The 22,453-nt window shown below is 43.0% G+C and overlaps 1 protein-coding gene across 2 annotated transcripts; it reads right to left on the bottom strand.

The window, feature by feature from the left end:
• Positions 1–299: 299 nt before the first annotated feature.
• LOC132987194 (thrombospondin-type laminin G domain and EAR repeat-containing protein-like) lies at positions 300–21,296 on the bottom strand. Of its 2 annotated transcripts, XM_061054091.1 has the most exons (16): positions 19,323–20,687; positions 18,869–19,126; positions 15,601–15,665; positions 15,347–15,508; positions 15,033–15,265; positions 14,413–14,503; positions 14,160–14,313; positions 9,741–9,872; positions 9,472–9,589; positions 9,233–9,347; positions 7,087–7,267; positions 5,017–5,075; positions 4,639–4,815; positions 2,078–2,256; positions 1,781–1,882; positions 300–1,707 (listed from the first exon to the last, which is right to left on the bottom strand). In XM_061054091.1, the coding sequence occupies exons 2-16, from the start codon at positions 18,948–18,950 to the stop codon at positions 1,554–1,556; spliced, it is 2,004 nt and encodes a 667-aa protein (XP_060910074.1). In that variant the 5' UTR covers positions 18,951–19,126; positions 19,323–20,687; the 3' UTR covers positions 300–1,553. The 2 variants fall into 2 exon arrangements, with proteins under 2 accessions (XP_060910074.1, XP_060910075.1); XM_061054092.1 differs by lacking the exons at positions 300–1,707; positions 1,781–1,882; positions 2,078–2,256 and adding an exon at positions 2,651–3,701 and having other exon boundaries at positions 4,635–4,815; positions 19,323–21,296.
• Between the last annotated feature and the right edge of the window lie 1,157 nt (positions 21,297–22,453).

Below are 22,453 nucleotides of genomic sequence, written 5' to 3'. Positions count from 1 at the left end.
GGTATTTTAGCGTCACGTGATGCCATTGCAGCAACCTCTGGTGTTGAAGAATGAAGCTGATCCTGAAGTGTAAAATCCTGCAGTTCCTCGAGTGTCCACTAGAGGCTGGCTGCAGAAGCACAGGAAGTCACATTCACACCCATTCTAAAAAGCCTGTTTTTACAGCAGAGATTAACATGTTTACAGCCTGGTTCAATAAACCAAATAGGTCTGATTAGCTCATGTCTTGATCAGAATAATAATAATAATAAACATGTTTTCAGAGATGTTATAAAGTGATGACTTCATTAAGAGATATAAAACGTTATACTTATAGTGTTTTTAATTGATGAGTCAAAATAAATGTTCATTGTCTGAATAAAATCATTCACATCCAGTGTTTTATGTTCTGTTACAGACGACAACACTCAGAAACAATATTTATTCACAAAAATTGTCATTATTTATGAAAAATAATAAATTACAGTTTGGATATAAATTGTGTTAATAAAGACGTTAAGTTAGTGAAGTTTTAATAAAGAATATTTATATGAACATTACGTCACAACAAACAGCTCAATAAAACAGTTTTACAGTTTAAACAAGAATCAAAGTGAAGTGTTGTTTTACAGAAAACGCAGCAACATCCCATAATATGACTTGTATTAAACATCAGATCTAAAGCTGTGTGTTTCTGAGAAGCTTATTCTTTATTATAGTTATAATTATGTTATAGTTATAACTGACTGATTGCACCTTTAACAAACACCTCCGAGGTACGAGCAGAGAAAAGAAGCTTTGAATTCTCTTGTTTCATTCGTGACTGTTCTTTTCTTCTCGTCAGAACCTGTGGTAATATAAGTGAGCGCTACTTCTAATTTCATGTTAAAACTTTAAAATTCAAACCCTCAACTTCACTTCACACATAAACTAAAAACAAACATAGAGACGATGGAACCTGAAAGGGATTTAGCGACCCGTATCAGGCGGCCCTTTCTCCCCTAAAAACATTTTTTAGCCCACTAGAGGGCGTTGTCCTCGCCAGGCAAACATTACATCCATCCATCCTTTATCTATACCGCTTTCCCCTTCCGGGGAACCTAACAAGCATGTCTTTGGACTGTGGGAGGAGAGGCTCCTGTCAGACGGGGATTCAAACCAGGAACCTCCTTGCTGTGAGGGAACACAGCTAACCACTGCACAAGCTTAAAATGACTGAACTTATATTTTTAAATACGATAAGGAAAAGTTCTTCATATTGTCTTTGAAGGACCAGAGAAGAAACAAACTCAGACAGTTTCTCTGCAGGTGTGAAATCTCAGTTTCTTCTCCTTGATGGAAATGTTGAAAGGATTGTTCCTGCTGTTTGAAGACCTCGCAGAGCTCGAAATTGACGACTGTCGAGTCCTGCAGAAGGTTCTAGTTTTAAAACTCAAACTCTGAGGGATGCAGGTTCAGTCGGTCTGTTCCTGTCCCTGAAGACCCTGCTGAGCCCAAAGGTGACGACTGCAGAAGTCTGAAGGTTTAAACGTGAAACTCTCTGAAGTTAGAGGTTTCTTTTATTGGGGTTTCCTTCAGTACGTCCTGAGTCTAAAGACCTTGCTGAGCCTGGAGGTGGCGCTGGAGTAGACGAGGAAGGAGCCCTCCTCGGTGCTGAAGTGTTCCCAGTCTCTGCAGCCGAACGTGGGCAGACTGTGGACGGCAACGAAGCCCTCGTAACCCTGCCACCTGGAAACACAAACCATTGATGAAAATAAAACAACACCTCCGAGTATAGAACATCTGACAGCAGACTACTCACCTGTAGACGACACTGTTCAGAGAGTACGAGCTGCCGTCGTGACTGTTTGCTACGACCAGAAACTTGTCGTCTCCGATGGTGAAGAACTCCCAGTCCACCGCGCTGAACACGACAACGACAACAACAACAACAACAACAACAACAACACAGTCTGTTAGAATCGATCTCCACTGCAGCTAACTAATGAATATCTGCAACTCATCTGAATCTAAAGCAAACTGACTCTAGATGATGAAACAGAGGGAGAGGGTCAATCTGCAGTCAGACTCCCACAGGTTTGGAGGACGAGGTGCTTACCTGTGTGTGAGGATGTCCTGGAAGCGGATGAAGGTCTGAGTAAGTGTGTTGAGTTCATACACTGTGGAGTTGATGCTGTAGAGACTCGGGCCGCGGTCTGAAATCATCTGACTGTTAGCGACAGCCAGAAAAAACCTGCCGTCTATCTGAAACGTCTCCCAGTCTGTCGCTCCGATCGTCTGCAGGAAAAACCCGTTAAGATTTAGAGAGTGGACCAAACTGGAAACCAGCAGCAGGGGGCCTCAAGGCCTGTAGTCTTTAAACCAAAGCAGTGGCTTAAAACTGAACTACAAGATCACATGAGAAGTACAAGATCACAGGAGAGCTACAAGATCACGCAGGAATAAAGAGAACCACGTGTAAACAACATGTCTCTTTGTCTTTCTGAGGATTATTTGTTGTTCATTCGGTTTTGACGTCATGTTGATAAAGTGATGGTACATACGATCAGGAGTCTGTATGTTGTGTTTTATTTTGAAGTTGACCGGATGCTCTGTGCGTGTCCTTGTCTGACTTTCTGTCAGGCTCCTTCAAAAATGGACTTGGAGCTTATTTAAAACAGAGGAGAAAGATTGTCAATGAAGGTCATTGAAACCTGAGTTTGTTTTTCATGCTTGATGTAATGCCTCATGCAGCCTGTAGAGGGCAGCAGCAGGGTTTTTATGTCACGGCCTCCACCTGTGAACGGAGATCTATTTGTAGATCTATTACAGGTGTTGTTAGCGGTGCGTTGATGTTTCTGTCAGAAGGTGAATTAAAGGTTCAAGAAGCTTAAAAACGTTTTTTTGTGGTTTTAAAAATCCAATAAAAGTCTTCAAACAGCTGATCCGCCCTGAAGGATGAGTTTCAACTGCTGATGGAAACCCCCTCACATGCAAACACACACACACACACACACACACACACACACACACACACACAGACGCACAGACACACAGACGCACAGATGCACAGACACACACACAAACACACACACACACTTCATTAATTACACTGCTCTGGTTTCCTGCGTTTTAATTGGAGGGCTCGGTTTCCTGTTTAATCAGAGAAACATATTTTGTCATAAATGAGATTTGATGGAGCTTCTTTCATGTCAACGTCTGTCATCACATTGATGTCTGATGACGGTTTGACCTTCAGCTGCAGGACGTCCTGCTGCAGGTTAATTACAGGAGCAGGAAACACTCGCAGGCTGCCGGTCACCTTCAAACGTTTAGATCATCAAACAGCTGCAGATCCAACGCCGGAGAAAGATTGCACTGGACTTTTTTCTTTTGCTTCTTTTTAGTTAATGTGCCACATTCAAAGACACAGGATCACAGACTTGTAACCAGACCTGGAACCAGACCTGGGGCCCGTTTCTGAAAGAAGGTTCAACAAACCCTCAGTCTAACCCTGACCTCTGAGTTGATGTACTCTCAGATGGGAAACTCTGAGTTTTCGGTTCCAGATCAGCAGATTTTAATTTGTTAAATCAACTCTGAGTAGGTCCACTCTGTGTTCAGCGCGTGCACCACGACGATAAAAAGCCAACATGAATGGAGACCCGATTCTACGATTCACCATGGCAACAGGTGACAAAAAAGAGATCCTCCTACTTTAACGATCTCGAAATAAAGACTATCTTCATGCGGACATATAGAGAATAGAAAAAGGAACACTGCTGCAGCGGTAAAGGAGAGAAAAGTGGTGTAAGAGAAAACAGCTGCTCGAGTCAGCGTGTAATGAAGTCTATTAATTTAATATTTAATCAGAATTATTATACGCCTATTGCAGGTCAAATCTGGTGGAATTGTAGGCCTATTAAACCTATAATTTATTTTCATTAAGGTGTAATCCAGCAGACTTTAAAACAGCTCAAAATGAAATAAGAACATAATTGGCTCATATTGATTTAAAGTTAATTTCATTCATAGTCTATTTGAATGAGCATTAACTTTATTCCCAACATAAAGCTGAATTCACACACATAGCCTAGACTTAATGTCCTCTCACCTTTATCCCGTTTAGTTTATTAATTAACCCTAATTAAATTAACATCTTCTGACGTTAATGTAGGCTCTAATTCCCTGCGGAGTAATGCAGCCCCTTCATACCGAGGATCGACTAAAAGACAATCGATAAAATAGTTTGTCTTATACGCTGTAGTAATGCCTACCTAACATATCATATTAAAACAGCCTGGATTTTTATTCAGACAAACGGTGAATCTTCACCAACACGGCGTGATACGGACTTAATAAAAGAATGAGGAAATGAAACAGCGTTTCTGGCTCTGAAAGAGGGCGGAGACCGAGAGAAACTTGGTGTTCATTGAAGAAAACGTGCTCCCGACCAGGTTAGGTTCACAGACTCAGTTACCATAGTAACTGACTCAGAGGTAAAGTTGCCTCTCCCTCTGGAACGGGCTGGAGTTACCCCTCTTTCTCAGGTTTGAGTGGCCTCCCCCTCTGAAACGGATAACCCAGAGTTTCCCTCATTTCAGGGTTAACAGACTCAGAGTTTGCACAAAACGGGCCCCTTCTGCCTAAACATCATCACACGGAGAAAACTGGACTGACCGGGATGCTCTGGAACGTCTGGAAGCAGCCGTTCAGCCACACATAGACCGTGGAGCTGATGGTGGTGGTCTGACCATCGAAGGTGTTGGCAACCACCAGGAAGTGGTACGGCCCGACGGAAAAGAACTCCCAGTCGTACGCTCCGGATGTGGACAGAGTCTGGTTCACCTCGAACAGCTGAGGTTGAGACGGGGGAGAGGATGGAGGACGAGTTACAAAAACATCCAGAAGAGAAGAAGAAGTGACGACAGAGGACAAAGTAAGAGAGGACCCAGAAACACCAGAGATGATGATGGGACAGGGAGGACCTGACAGAGACGTGGACAAAGCCCCCCCTGCCTTGGGTTGGACAGGTGAAGCAGAGTTTGGACGTGTTACCTTTGTGTTTGGGCTCCACCTGTAGATCACACTGTGGATGTTGTGGTTGGAGTCTCTGGCTGAGGACACATGGAGACATTTTTTAATCTCTTTAAACTTTAATAAACGTCCTCTGAATGAAAAGTTTCATGAATGAAATCACTTGTAAATTATTACTATAATCAGTAAGATGTGTAGTGAGTGAAATGATAAAGTAACCTTACTATATGATCAGACATTAAGGAAACATACTATGTTGAAGTGCTGGCTTCTCTGACAACAATGCAGCAGCCAGTATGTCCTCCTTCTAACTTTTGATTCTGGTCCTGAATGCTCTGGATTTGTTTGGACCAGAGAAGGTAGGCAGTTTTAAGGCACCCCCACACAGCTGTTTTGGACGCCCCTAGGTTTGCCAGATATGAGACCAGTTATCAGGTCAAACCAACAGGTGTTGCAGCGATGGAAGTGGGCAAGAGAACTGGTTCAGATAGAAGTGATTGTACCCGACCTAAAAAGCCTCTGCATGTTTCTAATAAGCTCCATGAGCAGAAACATGCTCAAACTAGGATCAATATTGGAGAAGCTTAGAACGCAGAAAGGTTTACAGACCGATGCAAAGCTGGCTGACGCTTCAGTGTCCACCACATGGCAACCTGCGTGAGCATCGACTCTAGAGAGGAGGGGGCAGGGCATGTGTGTGTCTTCTGTATTGAACACGTGTAATATCGTTAAAAGGTTATAAGGTTTTTGAATAAAGGTTACCGAACAGAGTATTTTTCCTCTAGGGTTTTACATCTTTGACTAAAGTCAAGGATGAGAGTACTTGTTCAATCTCTGGAAAAAATCTAACATGAAAAGAACATAACACAAACACACGTGTGTGATCTAACCACAGTACACCTGCATCAGCTGCCTCTTTCTTTACTTCCTTCTCTTTCTTTCTCTTTTTCTTTCACTGTTTTTCTTTCAGAAGCTGAGTTTAATCTTCACACACACACACACACGCGCACACACACGCACACACACACTGAGCAGAGGGAGGTGTGTTTGATGTGAGTGTTTCAATAAAACCCAGAGAGACGAGCTCTAAACTCTCTGACCTGATCCTGCACCTCAAACCTTTTAACCTCCTCACAAGGTTTCTCTAAACTATAAAGATTCACCAGGAGTCACATTTATGAACTGTTTTCATTGGACTACAGGTTAACTGACTGTTTTTATGTTTACCTGACGACATGTTGCCCATTTAAGTCAGTGATCCATCTATTACACCCCTGAATGCTTGTTCTTTGCTGATATTGATCTATAAATCAGTGAGTCATCTGCATACGGTGAAATGCTCTTATGTTTTCTTTCATCTGTAGCAGCAGCAAGATGTAAATTTTAAACTGAAGAGGTCCAAGGAGGGAACAGGGGGGGAACTCCTCCACATTTTTATTGCTTCAGATGTTTAATTTCCAATCAAACCAAAGAAATCCCCATGATCGCAGGATCGCACAAAACATCTTTTTAAACCAGGAAGGAAACTCATCCGTGTCTAGCTGATGGTCAGTCATTAATAAGAGCAGTCTCAGGGATATCATGGGGTGAGACTCTTCACTGGAACACATCTGAACTAAGTTTAGGGCTAACATATTTTATCGTCCATGAACCCTTGCTGAAAACTGCTATAGACCATAAAAAATGTCTTTTAAAAACAGTAAACAGCTTTAAAAGGTACATTATCTTTGTCATGAATTTCCATTGTGATTACTTTTGTGTTTGTTATGAAGCATTAAAAAAAGAACTGCAGACACCTGGGGTACATTCAATCTGAAAAGCTGTCCTGTTTTTCTGAGAAGTCGTGGACGAGACAAAATCTTAAAACTCTAGTTTCCCTGAAATGGTTCAAACTGGTTTTAAAAAAGCTTCGAGGTTCGTTTTTGTCCGACCTGGTTTGTCAGAGATTTAAACCATCAGCAGCAGTGGTGTGTTAAGGTTGTTGAACTAAAAATCTCTTTGGTTTACAGAAATCTTCTGATAAGTTTTGTCGGGACTGAATTTTTTTTTGTGAAAAAGTTGCATCATAAATCCATTCTACTTCCTGTTTACCTCGTCTGTGATTGGCCACCACCAGGAAGCTGTCGTTGTGGATTTGAAAGGCCTCCCAGTCCAAAGCCGAGTGAGTCTCCAGTGTTTGATGACGGAGGAAACGTTGCCGACGCTGATTCCACCGATAGATGACAGACAGCTCAGGCTCCGCCTCCTTGGAGTTCGCCACCACCAGAAAAATCTGACACATAGAAACAAAAAAACTCAACAACATTAACACAAAAACAATTTGATCTAATAAAGATAAAGATAAAGATAAACTTTATTGATCCCCCATGGGGGAAATTTTTTCATTACAGCAGCTCAAGAAAATAGGAAAAAAGAATAGAATTATTAAAAATAAAAATCAAACATATGTACATCAGTTAAATAAAGGCAGAAATAAAGGGATCCTCATACAAAAACCCAGACGGGCTGTATCTGGTCTGCATACTTTAGACCTATGATGCTAAACGGCCAACAGTAAATGAGAACATCATCTTACATTACAGTTACATTTACTGACCACACTCGTTGGCTGACCGGCAAGCTTCGCCACAGGATATACGTTAAGAGCCACAATGCATTGTGGGGCAATTTAGTATAACCAGTGTGCTTTAAAAATACGGCTGATGTAGTGAACATTTCCCGCATACACAAAATTTCTTACTACGAATCCTGAACGCACTACCTACTTAAAGCAATATCATGGAGGAGTTTGACATTTGGCGCATTAGGTCTCTGAGTGCAACTTCAATGTTATAAAAACCACCGTGTACAGACATCATCAGCTCAGCGTCTGACTTACAGTCGACTGGTTCCTGAAGCTCTCTCTGTAGAGCTTTGTGTGCCCACCTGTCAGTGTGTGTTAGTTCATATGAACGTCACACACTGAACAAACAACACAAACACTATGTGAACAAAAACAACCTCCACTCCTTTTGTTCCAGTCTCCCTTTCTTTGTCCTTTAAAGACGCTCGTCTCCGAGTGTGCCAATGTTCACCCTGAAAACATGAAAGCCTGAACCCTTCAGAGTCACATGTCAACCACAGGCCCCAGGGTTAGAGGTCAAACTGAGGTCAGAGACAGCCCTCACATTAGCAGTGGTAAAGCCAATGTCTCTCTCTACTGCAGACAAACCAATCATTCGTAAGCTTATTAACTCGTCGGATTACGACCAGACTGTTTACAATGTCACAACATCAACACAGCTATCTGAAGCTCTTTATCTTTTTATAAATATTAATATCTACGCAGATCTTGTGTAATATAAAGTGTTAATCGTTGGTGTATTTCATCAGTATGTGTATCTGTTTACTTCTGGATTGTAGTTTGTGTTTATTCTTTTTATTGATTCTTCTGTAGAAGAAGCTTAAAGTGTGCAGCCGTCGAGTCAAAGACAAACCAATATTCGGGGACAAATAGTCCTATCTTTCCTTTTCATATGGTTTCTCTTCATATCGTATCGTAAATGTTGTGACACTGGATTTTTTTTCTGTTTTCCTGAAGGTCAAGATAACTAGCTAATGATGAGACAATCCTGGTTTATCCTAGATTATTAGGTCTGAAGAAGAAATGTTTTCATGCTACAGTAACTAAATTAGTATCAGTATACGGCACACTACAGCATGATGAAGTATGTACAAGAGGTAAACATACTCAGACCCGGTTGGGCCTGGAGCAGTGTGAGGGCAGGCCAGCAGGGGACTGGGGACAATCAGGCTTCAGTATTAGGGCGCGGTCACACTGGTTATCTGTACCCAAAAAGATTGCCCAAAAAATCCAGCCCGACCCTACCCGAGCCCGTGAACGTCCTGTCCGAGCCAGGCCCAACCCATTTACTGTATTCACGGGCCCGAGCCCGACTAAAACCCAACATTTTTTTTAATAAGTTGTCTTTTAGAATGAAAGGTACAATTTGTCTAAATGCCAGAAATCTGTTCAGGTGAGATCTAAATGAGGGCAACACGGAAGCATGTAGGCTATTGTAGGCTGTAGGAAAAACGTATGGATATAAACATGAATTAAAACACCCGAAGTCGGGTCTCAGGTTCCATTGTGCTCAGGTCAGGTTGAAGACCTCTATTCAGTATGGTACAGGTAAACTGGGCCTCGTGTGAGTGAGCCCTTAGAGTGAAAAAGGTTCTGAGTTAGAGCAGCTCTCACCTTGTCCTCGATGGTGAAGTGTTTCCAGGCGCGAGCCTCCTGAGTGCTGATGTTCTGGTAGAGCTGGAACAACCCGTCTCTCCATTTGTAGATCCCGGAGCCGGGCCGAGAGTCCCTGCAGGATGAGATCAAGCAGGTATGAGACACAAAGAATCATGCCGTTATCTCTCCCTGATTTTAAAGTCAAAGAACCCGCCCTGTTCTACACGAGATCTGAGTCCCCTGGCGGGTTTCAGTACCTGTTGGCTGCAGCCATGAACAGGCCTTCAGACGGGATGGAGAAAACCTCCACATCGAAGGTTTCTGAGCTGGTGTACAGGTCCTGATAGTCCTCCACGTAGTCCAGACGCTCCTTGTCTACAGAGAGTCCAAGTTGTAGAAGTATGATACAGTCATTGTAGCGTGCACAGCGCAGTGGTAAGAACGAGATCACAGGTGGAACACATTCAGAATATTTCCAGAGTAAGAAAAAGAAAAGAACACAAATGTTCCCAGGTGACGGACTCACTCTGCAACAGCGTCCTCCAGGTGATTCCGTCACAGATGAACAGGTCTCTCCTCCGAGTGTTGAACCACAGCTGACCTTGTTCTGGTCCTGAACACTGAGGAGGATTTCCTGTGGTCACTCTAGCCTCGGCCTCTAAAACAACCAAACCGACAACACGCCTTCAGGACTTTGATGGTTCAACATGAAGTTGAAACACAACAAAGATAAAAACTGAAACTGTGAACAGATTGTTAGGCAGCGGTGGATTTTTTTTTTTACTAAAATTTGGAACCAATTTGAGGTTCTTCTTTTTAAATACTCTTCTAATCGACAAACTTGACATGGTTATTTTTTTAAACTATGAAAACCTGAAAATTGTCCTTAAATTTCAAAGCAGACTAAATTCAAGAGAGGAAGAAAAAGAGACACAAGATATTATGAGCCAATAAGAATAAATCTACTCAATCAATTTAACAACAAAAGAAGCAAAAATCTTTAACCAATCAGAGCTTTCTATGACGTCACACTCGAGAAAGGCTTCCTACTGCTGCACGCTTTGGAGAGGTCACCAGTCTCACCGTCTTTAACCAGTTTTAGGTTTTAAACTAAAGACAGTTTGACATCGATGGTTAGGAGACGGCCACCTCTACCAACTGACCCACAGCCGCCCCATTTGAGTCGAGGTTATTTGAATCGTGGTCGTTTTAGTTGTGGTCGTCGGAATCATGGTACTTTGTTTCGTGGTCATGTGAATCATGGTCATTTGAGTCGTGGTCATTTGAGTCGTGTTTCAGCTCATCATAGCCTTCATCAGGGTGTAAAGGTCATAGAAGAACGTCATTATATAGCGACATACATCCGCTAACCACTAAAGACAGTAGTTGGTGAATGTGACGCTCTAACCAGCGAGGAGACGAGTCCGGGTTCTTCTACAGAGTGTAATGTTTGACAGAAAACCCTGATAGACGCTCTGCTGAGAGGGAACAAAAGAACACACTTCATCCCCCAAATCTCTCCGTTTATTTTCCTATCTGTGTTTCTGAGGTTGTCAGGTGATGTAAGCATGTGGCTTTCAGAGGAGAAGGTAAATTAAGAAGCCTGTGTTGCAGCTCGAGTGTGCAATGGTGGACGCCACTTTCCACTCCTCTTACCCTCCAGGCCTTGACGCCGGGCGCTACATTAAGACTGTACTACACGAGCGCTGTCAGATGGATGTGGCGCTGTAGAAGTTAATGAAGTCTTTACTCGAGTGTATTCGGCATGACAGCAGACAGGTCAGACGGAGGCGGAGTGATGGAAAGTCCCTTTCCTGTAGGAACGACCCCGCAGTGACTGAAACCTTTATCAGTCGTCTCTTCTGGTCTGATTTGAAACAGTAACTGTATCTGAGTGTGTGGTTGACGGATGGAGGTGAACTGACAGCTCCATGTTAATGAAGGGAGAGTAATGACGGCCTTCACCACTCTTTTAACCACAAGTGTTCATTAAGAGCAGACAGAGAGCGATGACTCTCACATCATTAGACATCAGTCGACATCACCTGGAGGTAGACGACTGAGCATGAGTAGACACAGGCTGCTGAGGAGCTTTCACCTGCCAGAGGACAGGTTTACCTCACGTGTTACCTGTCCTTCAGGGAAACCCCGTTATTGTTCTCTGTCTTACCTCTATATGATATTCACTCTGTGAGTTCTGGAACTACAATACCCATGATGCTATGGGGGAAGTCATGTACTCAGAAAGTCTTCATTGGGCTTCAACAAATGTTCTGACATTTAGACTTTATTTCATCACCCTGCATTAAATCAGAATGTTGTTATTATTATTAAATGTATTCTGAATTAGCTGTTAGCAGCAGGATCTGTTAGTTTTAGCCTCTGTTTGTTAGGATGCTATCATGACCTCTAACCTATTATCTGTAGCTTCAGTCTGTTTACCTGGGACCAAGCTGTCAGATCAACCTGAGTCTGTTAGCCTAGGACTTGTTAGCTTAAGCCTCTGTGTGCTAGCACCGATGTGTGAACCTGGTTCTGTAAGTAGCCTTAGTCTGTTAGCATGATATTTGAATGTATGACCTGTTGGCGTTAGCATCACTCTTTACACGTTATATCATGACTTCACACCTGTTAGATTTAGACGAGCTGTTAGGATATTATCACTATAATGCTACCTTGAAACGCGTTAGTTTGAGCTTAGTTTGTTAGCAGTTTTATTTTGGACCTGTTAGATTCCTAATCTAGTATTTTGAAATCATGAACTTGTTAGCTTTAGCATTAGTCTGTTAGCATGATATTTTAACGTATAATATGTTGTGTTTGGCATTAGATCATAGAAAATCATGACCTCTACTGTTAAATACTGCAGCCTCGGTCTGTATGACGGAAACCCTGTTAGCCTCAATTTGTTAGCAAAACACGGTCCTGTTAGCTTCCTCCCTTTATTAGCACAAAATCACGACCTATTAGCATTAGCCACAATCACCTAAAACCCAAATAAATGTGAAGACTGTTTGTCATCTTGATTCAAACATGTCTTCACTAAGTGGGAGATTAACAGATTAATGATGTTTCTTATGTCTCCAAACAAACAGAATTACAGAGAAATCCTCATCACAGCGGTGAGTCATTAATAAAAGTCAAACCTTCAGTCCAGTCCACTTTGTTCTGTTTGCTCTGTCTTTGTTCAGGTATGTACTTCAAACACACAGACTGATTCAGGTTGATATAAACTGTGAGTCATAAAGACACAGATATCATCAGAAGCACACAAAGTTCTGTCTGATGAACTTTATTAACTCTGAGCCTCAGGCTGCTCACAAACAAAGACTGATCAAATCCTCCTGATTGTTCTGTCCGCTCACGTTTCTGATGGATATCAGATTAATCTTCAATTAAAGATTTATCTTTTTTATCCACAATAATGACATAAGACTCTATGAGAGGTTGGAGGGGATCAGTCAGGACGTTATCAACACAGACAGCACATAGAAAAACTAAAATAAAGTGAGATACAAAACAACAATCATCAACAAGTTTCATCCACCTGAAACTGACCAACCAAACAGCCAACCAACAATCAATCAATCCATACATCCATCCTTCCTTCTATCCATCAAACCCAAAAAATATCGATCCATCCAACAAATAGAACCATGAAACCAAACCTGACTCTGGTTTATTTTTATGCTGACATCTTGGTGGTGTTTACAAATCAAAACTTTAAAAAGACCATCATGAAGTCATCATGAAGTTACTGAAACACACTGTCGATCTTTGATTGAGCTAGGCTAGCAGTTTCCCTCTGCTTTCTGTCTTTGTGTTAACCTAACCTCCATGTACCCACAGATTAATCTGACATCCTTCTGAAACATTTACTTTTATTTAAACATCTGAAGTCCTGATGGTAAAGACCGTTATACACAGGGGCGCCACAACAACAACAACAACACACCTGCATGATGATGAGGTTTTTGAAAGCTGAAAGTTAGCACCATCACCTCAGCACCAGTCTGACTTCACTATGTTGTCATGGAAACACACATCAAACAGAAGGACAGACCCCAGCTGTCAATCAAACTGCTGGCTGCACACAGAAACAAACACACAGAGAAATATAACAATCACACACACACACACACACACACACACACACACACACACAAACACACACACACACACACACACACACACACACTTCCATGCTGTCAATCATTTTGTATCTCAGGTTTCTGAATCACTGAAACCATCACAACTAAAGAGCAAACACACTGAAGGTCAGAGAGTTCGAAGTGCCCCCATGTGATCCTGAGCCGCTGCTTTCTGTCAGAACTCATGACCAGAATAACAACTTCAGCCTATTTGTACATTTTAAACTTTACTTTTAACTGTGCTGAATTAGCTGTTAGCATCTCCTGTTAGCAGGGTATCCATGAACTGGATAACTCTGAAACTAAAGAAAACTAAGAATCCTGAAGAATCTCAGGCAGGCTCTGCAGCACAAGGTGCTTCTGTTTTTCAACGATTACTAAGAGAATTTATAGACGTTAATGTATGTTTTATATCATCAGGGATTGAAATTCACACTCACTCTAAAATATTTTATGTCAGGGCACCGCTGGCCTAGTGGTCAGTTTGTGCACCATGAAAAGAGAACAGTCCTCCAGGCGGGCAGTCCGGGGTCGAGTCTGACCTGTGGCTCCTTTAGCCCACGTCAGTCCCCACTCTCACTCTCCCTGATAAATGACGCTATCCACTCTCATGTCTCTCTTATAAAGGCTTAAATCATATGTTTTCTGTATTTGTGTTAAGAAAAAGTTGTTCAAGATTTTACGCATTTATATTTATAATTTCTGACCATAGTTAAAAAAAAATTAAGCTTTTAAGGCTATTCCTCCCTGTTGGCATTTGATTACATTTTTAAAGACTTTCCTCTCCTCCTCACCATACGGATAAACTGGTCCTTGATGGTCCGGCCGGAGTGGGGTGGACTTCAGGATCTGGGGGATGGACAGCTCGACCAGGCTGGGGTCAGCTGATGGACAGAGTCTGGGCGTGGCATCTGAACCAGGAAGTAGAACCAGCTGACGGAGTAGTCCCTAAAGACAGACAGAACCAGGAGATGTTAGGTGTAACATCTGGTTTCTGGATTCATTTAGATACTAAAGTTGTGAGTCTGATTCTGCTCACAGACTCACAGAGAATCGTCCCCTCATCCTCCTCCGGCTGCCAATGAACATCCTGGACCCTCTGGTGCTGAGAGTGCTGGGAAATGACTGAACCTGTTTACTGGGAGACAGGAAACCAGTTAATGCAACATCTTGACTTTTTGTTCAAAGACCTGTCCAACTCTTAACCTTTACATGGTGTTAAAAATAGTCAACTTGTTGTGTTAGTGCAACTACAACTGGACTTTTTGTGTACATAAAGCCCGTACCTGCCAACATTTGGGTTTCAAAATGCAGGAGGGGCTGGGCTGGTGGAAGGGGTGCGAGAGCCTACGTTCATGTGCCCCTGTATGCCTCGATGCTGTGCTTGTCCCATTGGGAACTGTTATCACGTGTGACAATAATTTAGCCATCATACCTTTTATTAAAATCCCCCTGCATACTTTGTAGAAGGCATGGCTACTATCCAGGTGGCTAACGGCTATAGATGTAGCTTTGCTAACGTTTACAGATGACTAAACAAAGCTGCACTGGACCAGTCTGACCCTAGGTGGACTGAAGTAAACCAGTCTTAAATAAACCAGATTGATTTTGGGAAAACAAATCTGAAGACTGAACTTAGTCCAGAAGAAATAAACTCCAGAACTCACAGCTCCAGAGACAGCCCACAGTCGACGGTCAGCGTGGCATACGGTCCGGTGACAGCCAGCACCACGGTGTGCCAACGGTTATCATCCAATCCAACATCCTTAAAGGTCATCCGGCTCCGCCTCCCACCACCGGGGGCCGTGACCAAGAGGTGGAGGCTGTTCTCTGAGACACGTAACCCTAACAACAGCAAATCAGATTCCTCCTCGACCACAGAGAAGACGTACTCGTTCCTCTGGAGGCAGAGAGAAGAAGAAGAGGTTAAAACAGGATCAGACTGGATCAGAACTGGTTCTGTTCAGTTCAACTGGTTCACCTTCTGTCTCAGTCTGGGTATCTTGATGGTGGCGACCAATGAGAACTCTGAAGGGAAGTAGTCGCAGTTGGTGAAAATTTGGGAGGCGGGAAAACTCAGCACTGTTGACGAGACGCCGCCCAGTCGGAGACCTCTGGACCCTCTGGACTGAACCATCTGCAACTGATTGATCAATAACGAGTTATTTGTTTATTTGAGGACTTTATCACATTCAGCTGTTGTTTGCTCTTCCTCCACACCTTCAGGTGGCCTACCTGAGTGGGCTGGGCTTGGTCTGGGTGTGGCAGGGCTCGGGTCAGCAGGTCAAGAGGCAGCAGGTCTGAAGAGGGAACACAAACTCTCTTTAATTCTACAATTCATGGATCACACGCTTTTATCCAAAGTGACGTCATCAGAGAGTAAGAACAACATGAGCACGCTGGAGGAGGAGCGTCATGTGTGAACACAAACAGCTGAATGTGTCTCTCTTCACCCGGAGTTTCTCCTCCAGCCTCCTCGTATTTATTCTGCAGAAAGTCAGAGTGAGCTGATGTGAGAACGCAGCAGGATATAATCAGGAGAATTCACCTGGAGCGAGTGGGAGGGGGTGGTGACGTTTATTCCCTGTGATAGCTGCACGACCATAGACTGTCTGCACGCCACCTCTTTTAGTCTGCACCGATCTCCGTGCTCTAATGAACCTGCTGCATTATGTTTCCTGTTCTCCAGTATTTTCTTCTCCACTCTTTAGTTCAGATTGTGATTCTGTTCAACTACACATAGCATTGATATAAAGACAGATATTCTCATTATAGAGTTGTGTAGGGGACTCTGTTGCTTTGTGCATGTTGTTCATTTTACGTCACATCTCAGGAGATCTCCGCCCATAAATAAAGTAATGAAGAGTTTTCTAAATCTCTGCTGGTGTTTCACAACAGCTGTTTTATAACCTGAAGATGTTTTCCTCTAACTGGGACTGATAAGAGTTTCTATCTTGTGGTCAGACGTATTTGAATCCTTATCACCTCTCAGATGAAAATGATCGCTGACAGATTTAACACTCGAGATCCACTGTTTATTTTTTTCACGTTAACCTCGGGGGCCGTTTCATTCCTCTATTTGTGGTTTCAGTGGTGATCTAAAAATAACAACAAAGGTGTGACAGGTAACAGATATCAGATTATGTCAGCTCAGGTTCCTCGTACTATTATCTCGTTTGTTCCAGTCAGAGCCACTGTTACAGGAGCCGTTATCTTCTAAACGTGAGAGATGAAGATGAACGCTCCTCAGTCTGCACGTTGAGAATATAATGTAGAGTTACTCAACATGAAATATTAAACAATGACTCCTACAGTTACATTCAGAGGAGGTTTGTATAGTCAGAGTAATCTGAAATTAAATTTAAGGATTTGTAGTGTTAACAGATGTAGACATAAATAGACTGACCCACATAACAGATCACACAGGCCTACAGCGTAAGATTCAAAATCATGTACAAAGTTGCAGAGTATCCAGGATGATGTAAAACACATTTATGTAATTATTCTGGAAAATACTTTGTGAATATTGGACCTTTTTTTAACCTTAAAGAGTTTGTGGATCCATTTTTATTGACATAATGTGACACCATGAAGGTAGTTTTAAACACCTGCTGAACACGTAATGACCTACAGAAATAAGAGTACCACAGTAAACAACTGAGATGCGACGTTACAACAAGGGAGAGGTGCAGAGAGAGTTTAAATCTTTGTCTCTAAACTGACAGCTAAAGTTCAATTTTATATTTCTGCTGGAATTCCCCTTTAAGCTCCTCTGAGACCGTCTGTGTGTTTTGTTGCTGCAGAGGGATCAATGGAAGATGAATGGAGGATGAATGGAGGGAGGGGACGACATGTACAGAAACAGATCTCACGTTTCAAAGACATGAAATACAACGATGAACAAAGCTTCTCAGAAATGTCGGAATCACATTAAACACACCTGTAAATGTATGTAGTAGTATGTTTTATACCCTCCCCCGCTTTATGGATCATTATTCACTAAATGAAAATCACTCTGTGCTGAAGAAGACTTGAATCTAAAGATTGAGACCATAAACTCAAGCTGTTCACAGAGGGAATGAATCAAAGGTAGGAACATTTTATGATCTACTCTGGGGATGACTCTGGCACTGTCCCGACGTGTGATGGGACTAATCTGAAGAAACACCAGTGAAGGGAGGTTCCCACTTGACATCCCGGGTGATGTCCTGTCTATTGTTGCCCATCAGCCCACACTGTTGAGTTACGGGGGCCAGAAGGCGCCATGTGGTGGGGGTAGGTAGTATGGGCGTTGACACTACCTGGAGCTCGCATCACCACAGCCTGGGGGGGTTGAAGGTGGCGATGCTGTTTTGGTTGCGGTGGTGACTAATGGCCATAAGGTATGTTATGTAAGGCGCTCATCCTTTCATTAGGGCACAGGTACCTTGTGTTTATTTCAGACTTTACGACTGCATGGACTTCTCTATTGAAACCAGGCGACTCGGTCTTCTTCTTTGTTTGGAGCCTCTCTCTCTGTGTATCTAATGATCGAGGCCCAACCCAAACTTTGAAGACCGCTCACTTTTATTGATGGCTCTGGTTCCCTGTTCAAATCCTCCATTGCCATTTCAGAAAATCTTTATATTGAAGAGATAAAAGCTTGTAACCATGACAACCAGTTACTCCAATATTCATGACTATAGTTCATTTGATTCAGCGCCAAAACAGCATAAAAAAACAGAGAAAAAGGTAAAGGTGCAAGACTGTGTATATGTTTTTCTTCTGGAGTCAATCCCGCAATCTTTTTTCTTCTTAATGCACCTTAAGTCGTCGCTATCGTATTTATTCTGTTAATACACGTGTTGTATTATGTTGTAGTTTGTGTTGTTGAATATATAAATTACATTCACTAGAGCATGACAAGGTTATTAGTACATTTACTGTTAGCTTACTAACCAGCTAGCCTGCTAGCAAAATTATCCGTTCGCATATGGCGCCAAGGGGCGGGAAACATTGCCATGGTAACAGCGAGCTCCACCAATCAGAGACATCGCTGTGATAGTGTAGTTCTTTTCCCCGACGTCCTGAATAAACCGTGATGTTCTTTAAACAAGGTCGATATCAGACAAACTCGTGTTTCATGGCAGAAACCATTGTTGCACACTCGGGTAGCTCGTGATCAGTCTATCTGTGATGGTTATGACATCATGGTTCATAATCAAATCCACTACCGAGAAAATACTTCAACCTCACTGTTAGCCCTACAACAAGGAGGTTTAGAGAAAACCGACCGTAGATGTTTTGCTTTTGGTGGAGCGAGGCTAGCAGTTTCCCTCTGCTTTCAGTGTTTGTGCTAAGCTAGGCTAAACAGAATCTTGCTCTGTCATTCTGATGTAGCCTAAGTACAATTCCATTGATATAAAGAATCCTACGATCTATCAATCCTGGCAAAAAAAATAAATAAAAAACATTTTCTTGTGGACTTCTTTGTTGAGACATATCTCTCTCTCCAACTGCATACCTGTGCAGGGTCTCCAGCTCTGACTTCGGACTCTGGCGGTGAGCAGCACCCATGTCAGCAGCAGGGGGCGACACATCAACATCGCGCCTGTGTGCCGCCAACAACCTTGGTTTGATCCCGCCTCACCGGTCTGCTTCTTGAACTGCGAAGTTACCCGTCATTTTCTAGCTCAAAGACAACCAACCTGCGTGAGGTCGACATCCAATCAGATACCTCGGATTTTCCTCTTGGTAATGTTGGCGGGCGTTTCTCAAAAGCCTGTGATCGGGGAAAAGGGAAACTTAAAAAAGATATATTTTAAAGTTGTCTAAAAGTTTTTGGAGCAAATTTGAAAGAAGTCAGCCTTTAATGAAACCACTCGTATTGAAAGCGTTCTAAAAATGACCTTCAGACCCTCTGAGGTCATATTAAGAGAATTAACTCATTTAGAGTTTAGTTTAAATAAAAATCAAACCTGGTTCAGAGGTCAGAGGTCATTCCAGCCGTCGTCTCTGGATCAGTTTGTGGTTTAAAAAGGATCCTCAAACATGCAGGAAGGTCCAAAATCAGAGCGAAGGAAATAACGGAAACACCTCGAAGATGTCTCTTGAAAGTCCGTCTTCAGTTCGCTTTGAACCCTGAAAAACCGTCTGGTCCAAAAACCTTTAAATGTTCTGTTTTCAAAACTTGGACCACTGAGAAGTTTCCCCTATAGTCCTGTTTTCAAACTGAGAGGAAGTGTACTTGGAGAAGTCGTACGTGTCTTTGGAGTTTTCTTTGAGTGGTAAAAAGCTTTGCATGTTTTTCACCGTTGTGTCTCTAAATGTCTTGTTAAATCAGAGTAAAGGTCTCAGAAGATGTCTGGACTGTGGACAGATCCATCCTGGACGTCCAACGGTCATCAGTTAATTGAAATATTTCAGCCTTTCTTGACTTCAGAATCAACACTCAGAGATCCAAACACAGTTCATGTGGTCGTCCATTTCTCTTCAGTTATTTGAAAGATGTTCAAAAGATGCAGACGTCCCCCTGTTGACCACTTTCATCCATCAAACACATCGTTTAAATCATCCATAAAATGTTCAGGAGAAGAGAAGAGCTGATTCTGTCCACAGGTTGTGCTTCTTTACATTCACCTGTCCGGTTAACAAATCTTTTGATGAAAATCCTCAGTGTTTGAACGCTTCAGAAGTGTGTGTGTGGACCTGACACACACAGCTGCAGACTGAGTGATGTTCAGGCTCAGGTGAGACTCACTGAGAGGAGAGAGAGAGTTTACCTGCTGGCTCGCCCGACATTTAAATATAAAAGCCTGGGAGGAGCTGGAGCGAGAGAGGGAGGAAGGGAAAGAGAGAGGAAGGGAGAGAGAGAGAGAGAGAGAGAGAGAGAGAGAGAGCAGCCTCCTCTTTGATCCACTTGAAAACGAGCCATGAGTTTAAAAAAAGTCATACAATTTTCTCTGTATCAGACGATTGTAAACAACATGGACGTAGTCTCAGTGGTCACTCGGTTTCTGAAGCATTGGTGATTCTAAAAACGTTGAGGCTCTAGGCAAGAGTTCACATGGGGGGGCTCCTCCAACCAGCATTCATCCCCACAGTAAGTAAATATTAAAAGATGAAGCATGACTGACGTCCAACCGTCTGTTCCTGCAGGGGGCGCTGGAGTTCCATCGATGGCGGTCTCCATGCTGGAAATGCTGTCTCAGCCTAACTTTCAGTCAACCTAACGACAGGCTGAGAGCTGGAGCTGAGGCGGGTTTTAAGCCTCCAGACAAACCGTTACACCGCGCCCGCCTATCAATCATGTCAGCTACACGCATTCACCCCCCGTACAGTGTGTGCCGATCGAGACTTGAGCTAATCAGACCTATTTAGGTTTTTGAACCAGGCTGTAAACATGTTAATCTCTGCTGTAAAAACAGGCTTTTTAGAATGGGTGTGTATGTGACTTCCTGTGCTTCTGCAGCCAGCCTCTAGTGGACACTCGAGGAACTGCAGGATTTTACACTTCAGCATCGGCTTAATTTTTTCGACATTAGTGGTTGCAGCTTGGTAAAACTTTGAGTATTCTGTGACGTCCCCTCTAGCGCAACCATCATGTCAGAATTTAAATATGTTTAATATTTTAATCTATGTCCAAAAACTTGCAGAACCTTCAACAGCACTTCTCTGCTGGACCCTCGATTACTGCAAATAATCTAATGTTGGCATGCTAATCACGTAATCTAAGGTACTGAACACACAGATACATCGCTAGAAAAGCGGAACCATTTTTCCTCTGATGCAGCGCGCTTGCAGGGCGCTCTTCTTTGCTGCTGCACAACGCTTTTTTTAGTAACGTTTTTTTGGCGCACACAAAAGTTTTTAAAAAGTTTCACTTTTCAGCAGTCACAGCGCTCATGAATGTCACTTTTGTCTTACGCAGCCAATCAAATCAAGTAGGACACTTTACTTCCACTTTTCATGACATCTTCCTTCCTCTTCTAGGAGCAAAGAAACGGCCAGAGGTCGCCCGTATGCCCATGCAGCCCGGCTCCACGGGCGCTTCATGCTGTTTTTCCCTCCAGATGGAGTTCAGCTGAGACGGAACACTGAAGTTTCTTGTTTGGTTCACCGATTCTGCGATAAGATCTGAGCACATCCAAACAGTCGGAGGGAACAGAGGAGCGTCGGCATGTGAAGCTGAGAACAGATCAAATCTCTGTAAGTGTTTCTGAGGAAAAATAATCCAAACAGCAGCTGTTTCAAAGAACAGGTGAGAGATCTGAGAGAACACCTGACGACAAGCACGAAAAACCACAACACTCAGGTACCGTTAGCTCCACAGCTAACAGCGTTTAGCTCAGGGGAAACTAAATCACAGTATTCATTAATTTCACTGAATTTAGAGAACTGTGGAGATAATTTAGGAGTCTGCAGCGCACACACACACAATCACTCACACGCACACAAATACGCACGCACACACACACTCTGAGCAGGTAATGACAGTGTCTGTAAACACACAGCTTTAGCTGCACTAATGGCCCGTCTGGGCACACACACTCTGACAGTAACCGATAGTGGTGTGCGTCTTTGATGTCGAGTGTGTTTGTCGAAGGGGCAGGTCGAGACAGGAAGCTGCTGAGATCACACACGTGTCACCTGACTCAGGTACGCCCACCTTGTGTTAAAAAAAGAAATCTCTGCAGACAGAGGTGTTTCCCCCTTGCTGTAAACTTACTCTGAATGTTTCTACATACTACATTACCCATGAGCCTCCACTGGTGTTGCTGCCGAGTTTGAACACTTTAACCTGTCACCATGGAGACGGTCTTCATCACAAAAGCCACATTTCCACTGAGCGGTCCGGTTCTCAAGGCTGTTTTTGTTTTTTGTGACTAATGTCAGCTCGTAGCTCCGCCCCCTGAATGGGCTCGGAGGTTCTGACCTCTGCTGGACGTCCTCTATTGTTGCCCTTTGTTTACTGTGTTGCCTTCTTCTTTGTTGAATTTATTGGTGGGCTACACTGTGTCAAGCTGCTTTGATGTCACTCTGTCACGTCGCTGACGCAGCTATCGCCATCAGTCTCAGTTCGCGTACGAAGTCAGGTTGACTGTGGCGC

This window comes from Labrus mixtus, chromosome 13, assembly GCF_963584025.1.
Source record: "Labrus mixtus chromosome 13, fLabMix1.1, whole genome shotgun sequence".
NCBI classification, from domain to species: domain Eukaryota; kingdom Metazoa; phylum Chordata; class Actinopteri; order Labriformes; family Labridae; genus Labrus; species Labrus mixtus.
This window is presented reverse-complemented; position numbering and strand designations above follow the sequence as displayed.

Excerpts from the sequence above, each read along its gene's own strand:
- LOC132987194 (XM_061054091.1), bottom strand. The coding sequence starts at position 18,950 with ATGTTGATGTGTCGCCCCCTGCTGCTGACATGGGTGCTGCTCACCGCC. Across the intron at positions 7,268-9,232 it reads ACTTCACCATCGAGGACAAG|ATTTTTCTGGTGGTGGCGAA; the intron begins GTGAGAGCTGCT and ends TCTATGTGTCAG. Across the intron at positions 1,883-2,077 it reads CAGGACATCCTCACACACAG|CGCGGTGGACTGGGAGTTCT; the intron begins GTAAGCACCTCG and ends TGTCGTGTTCAG.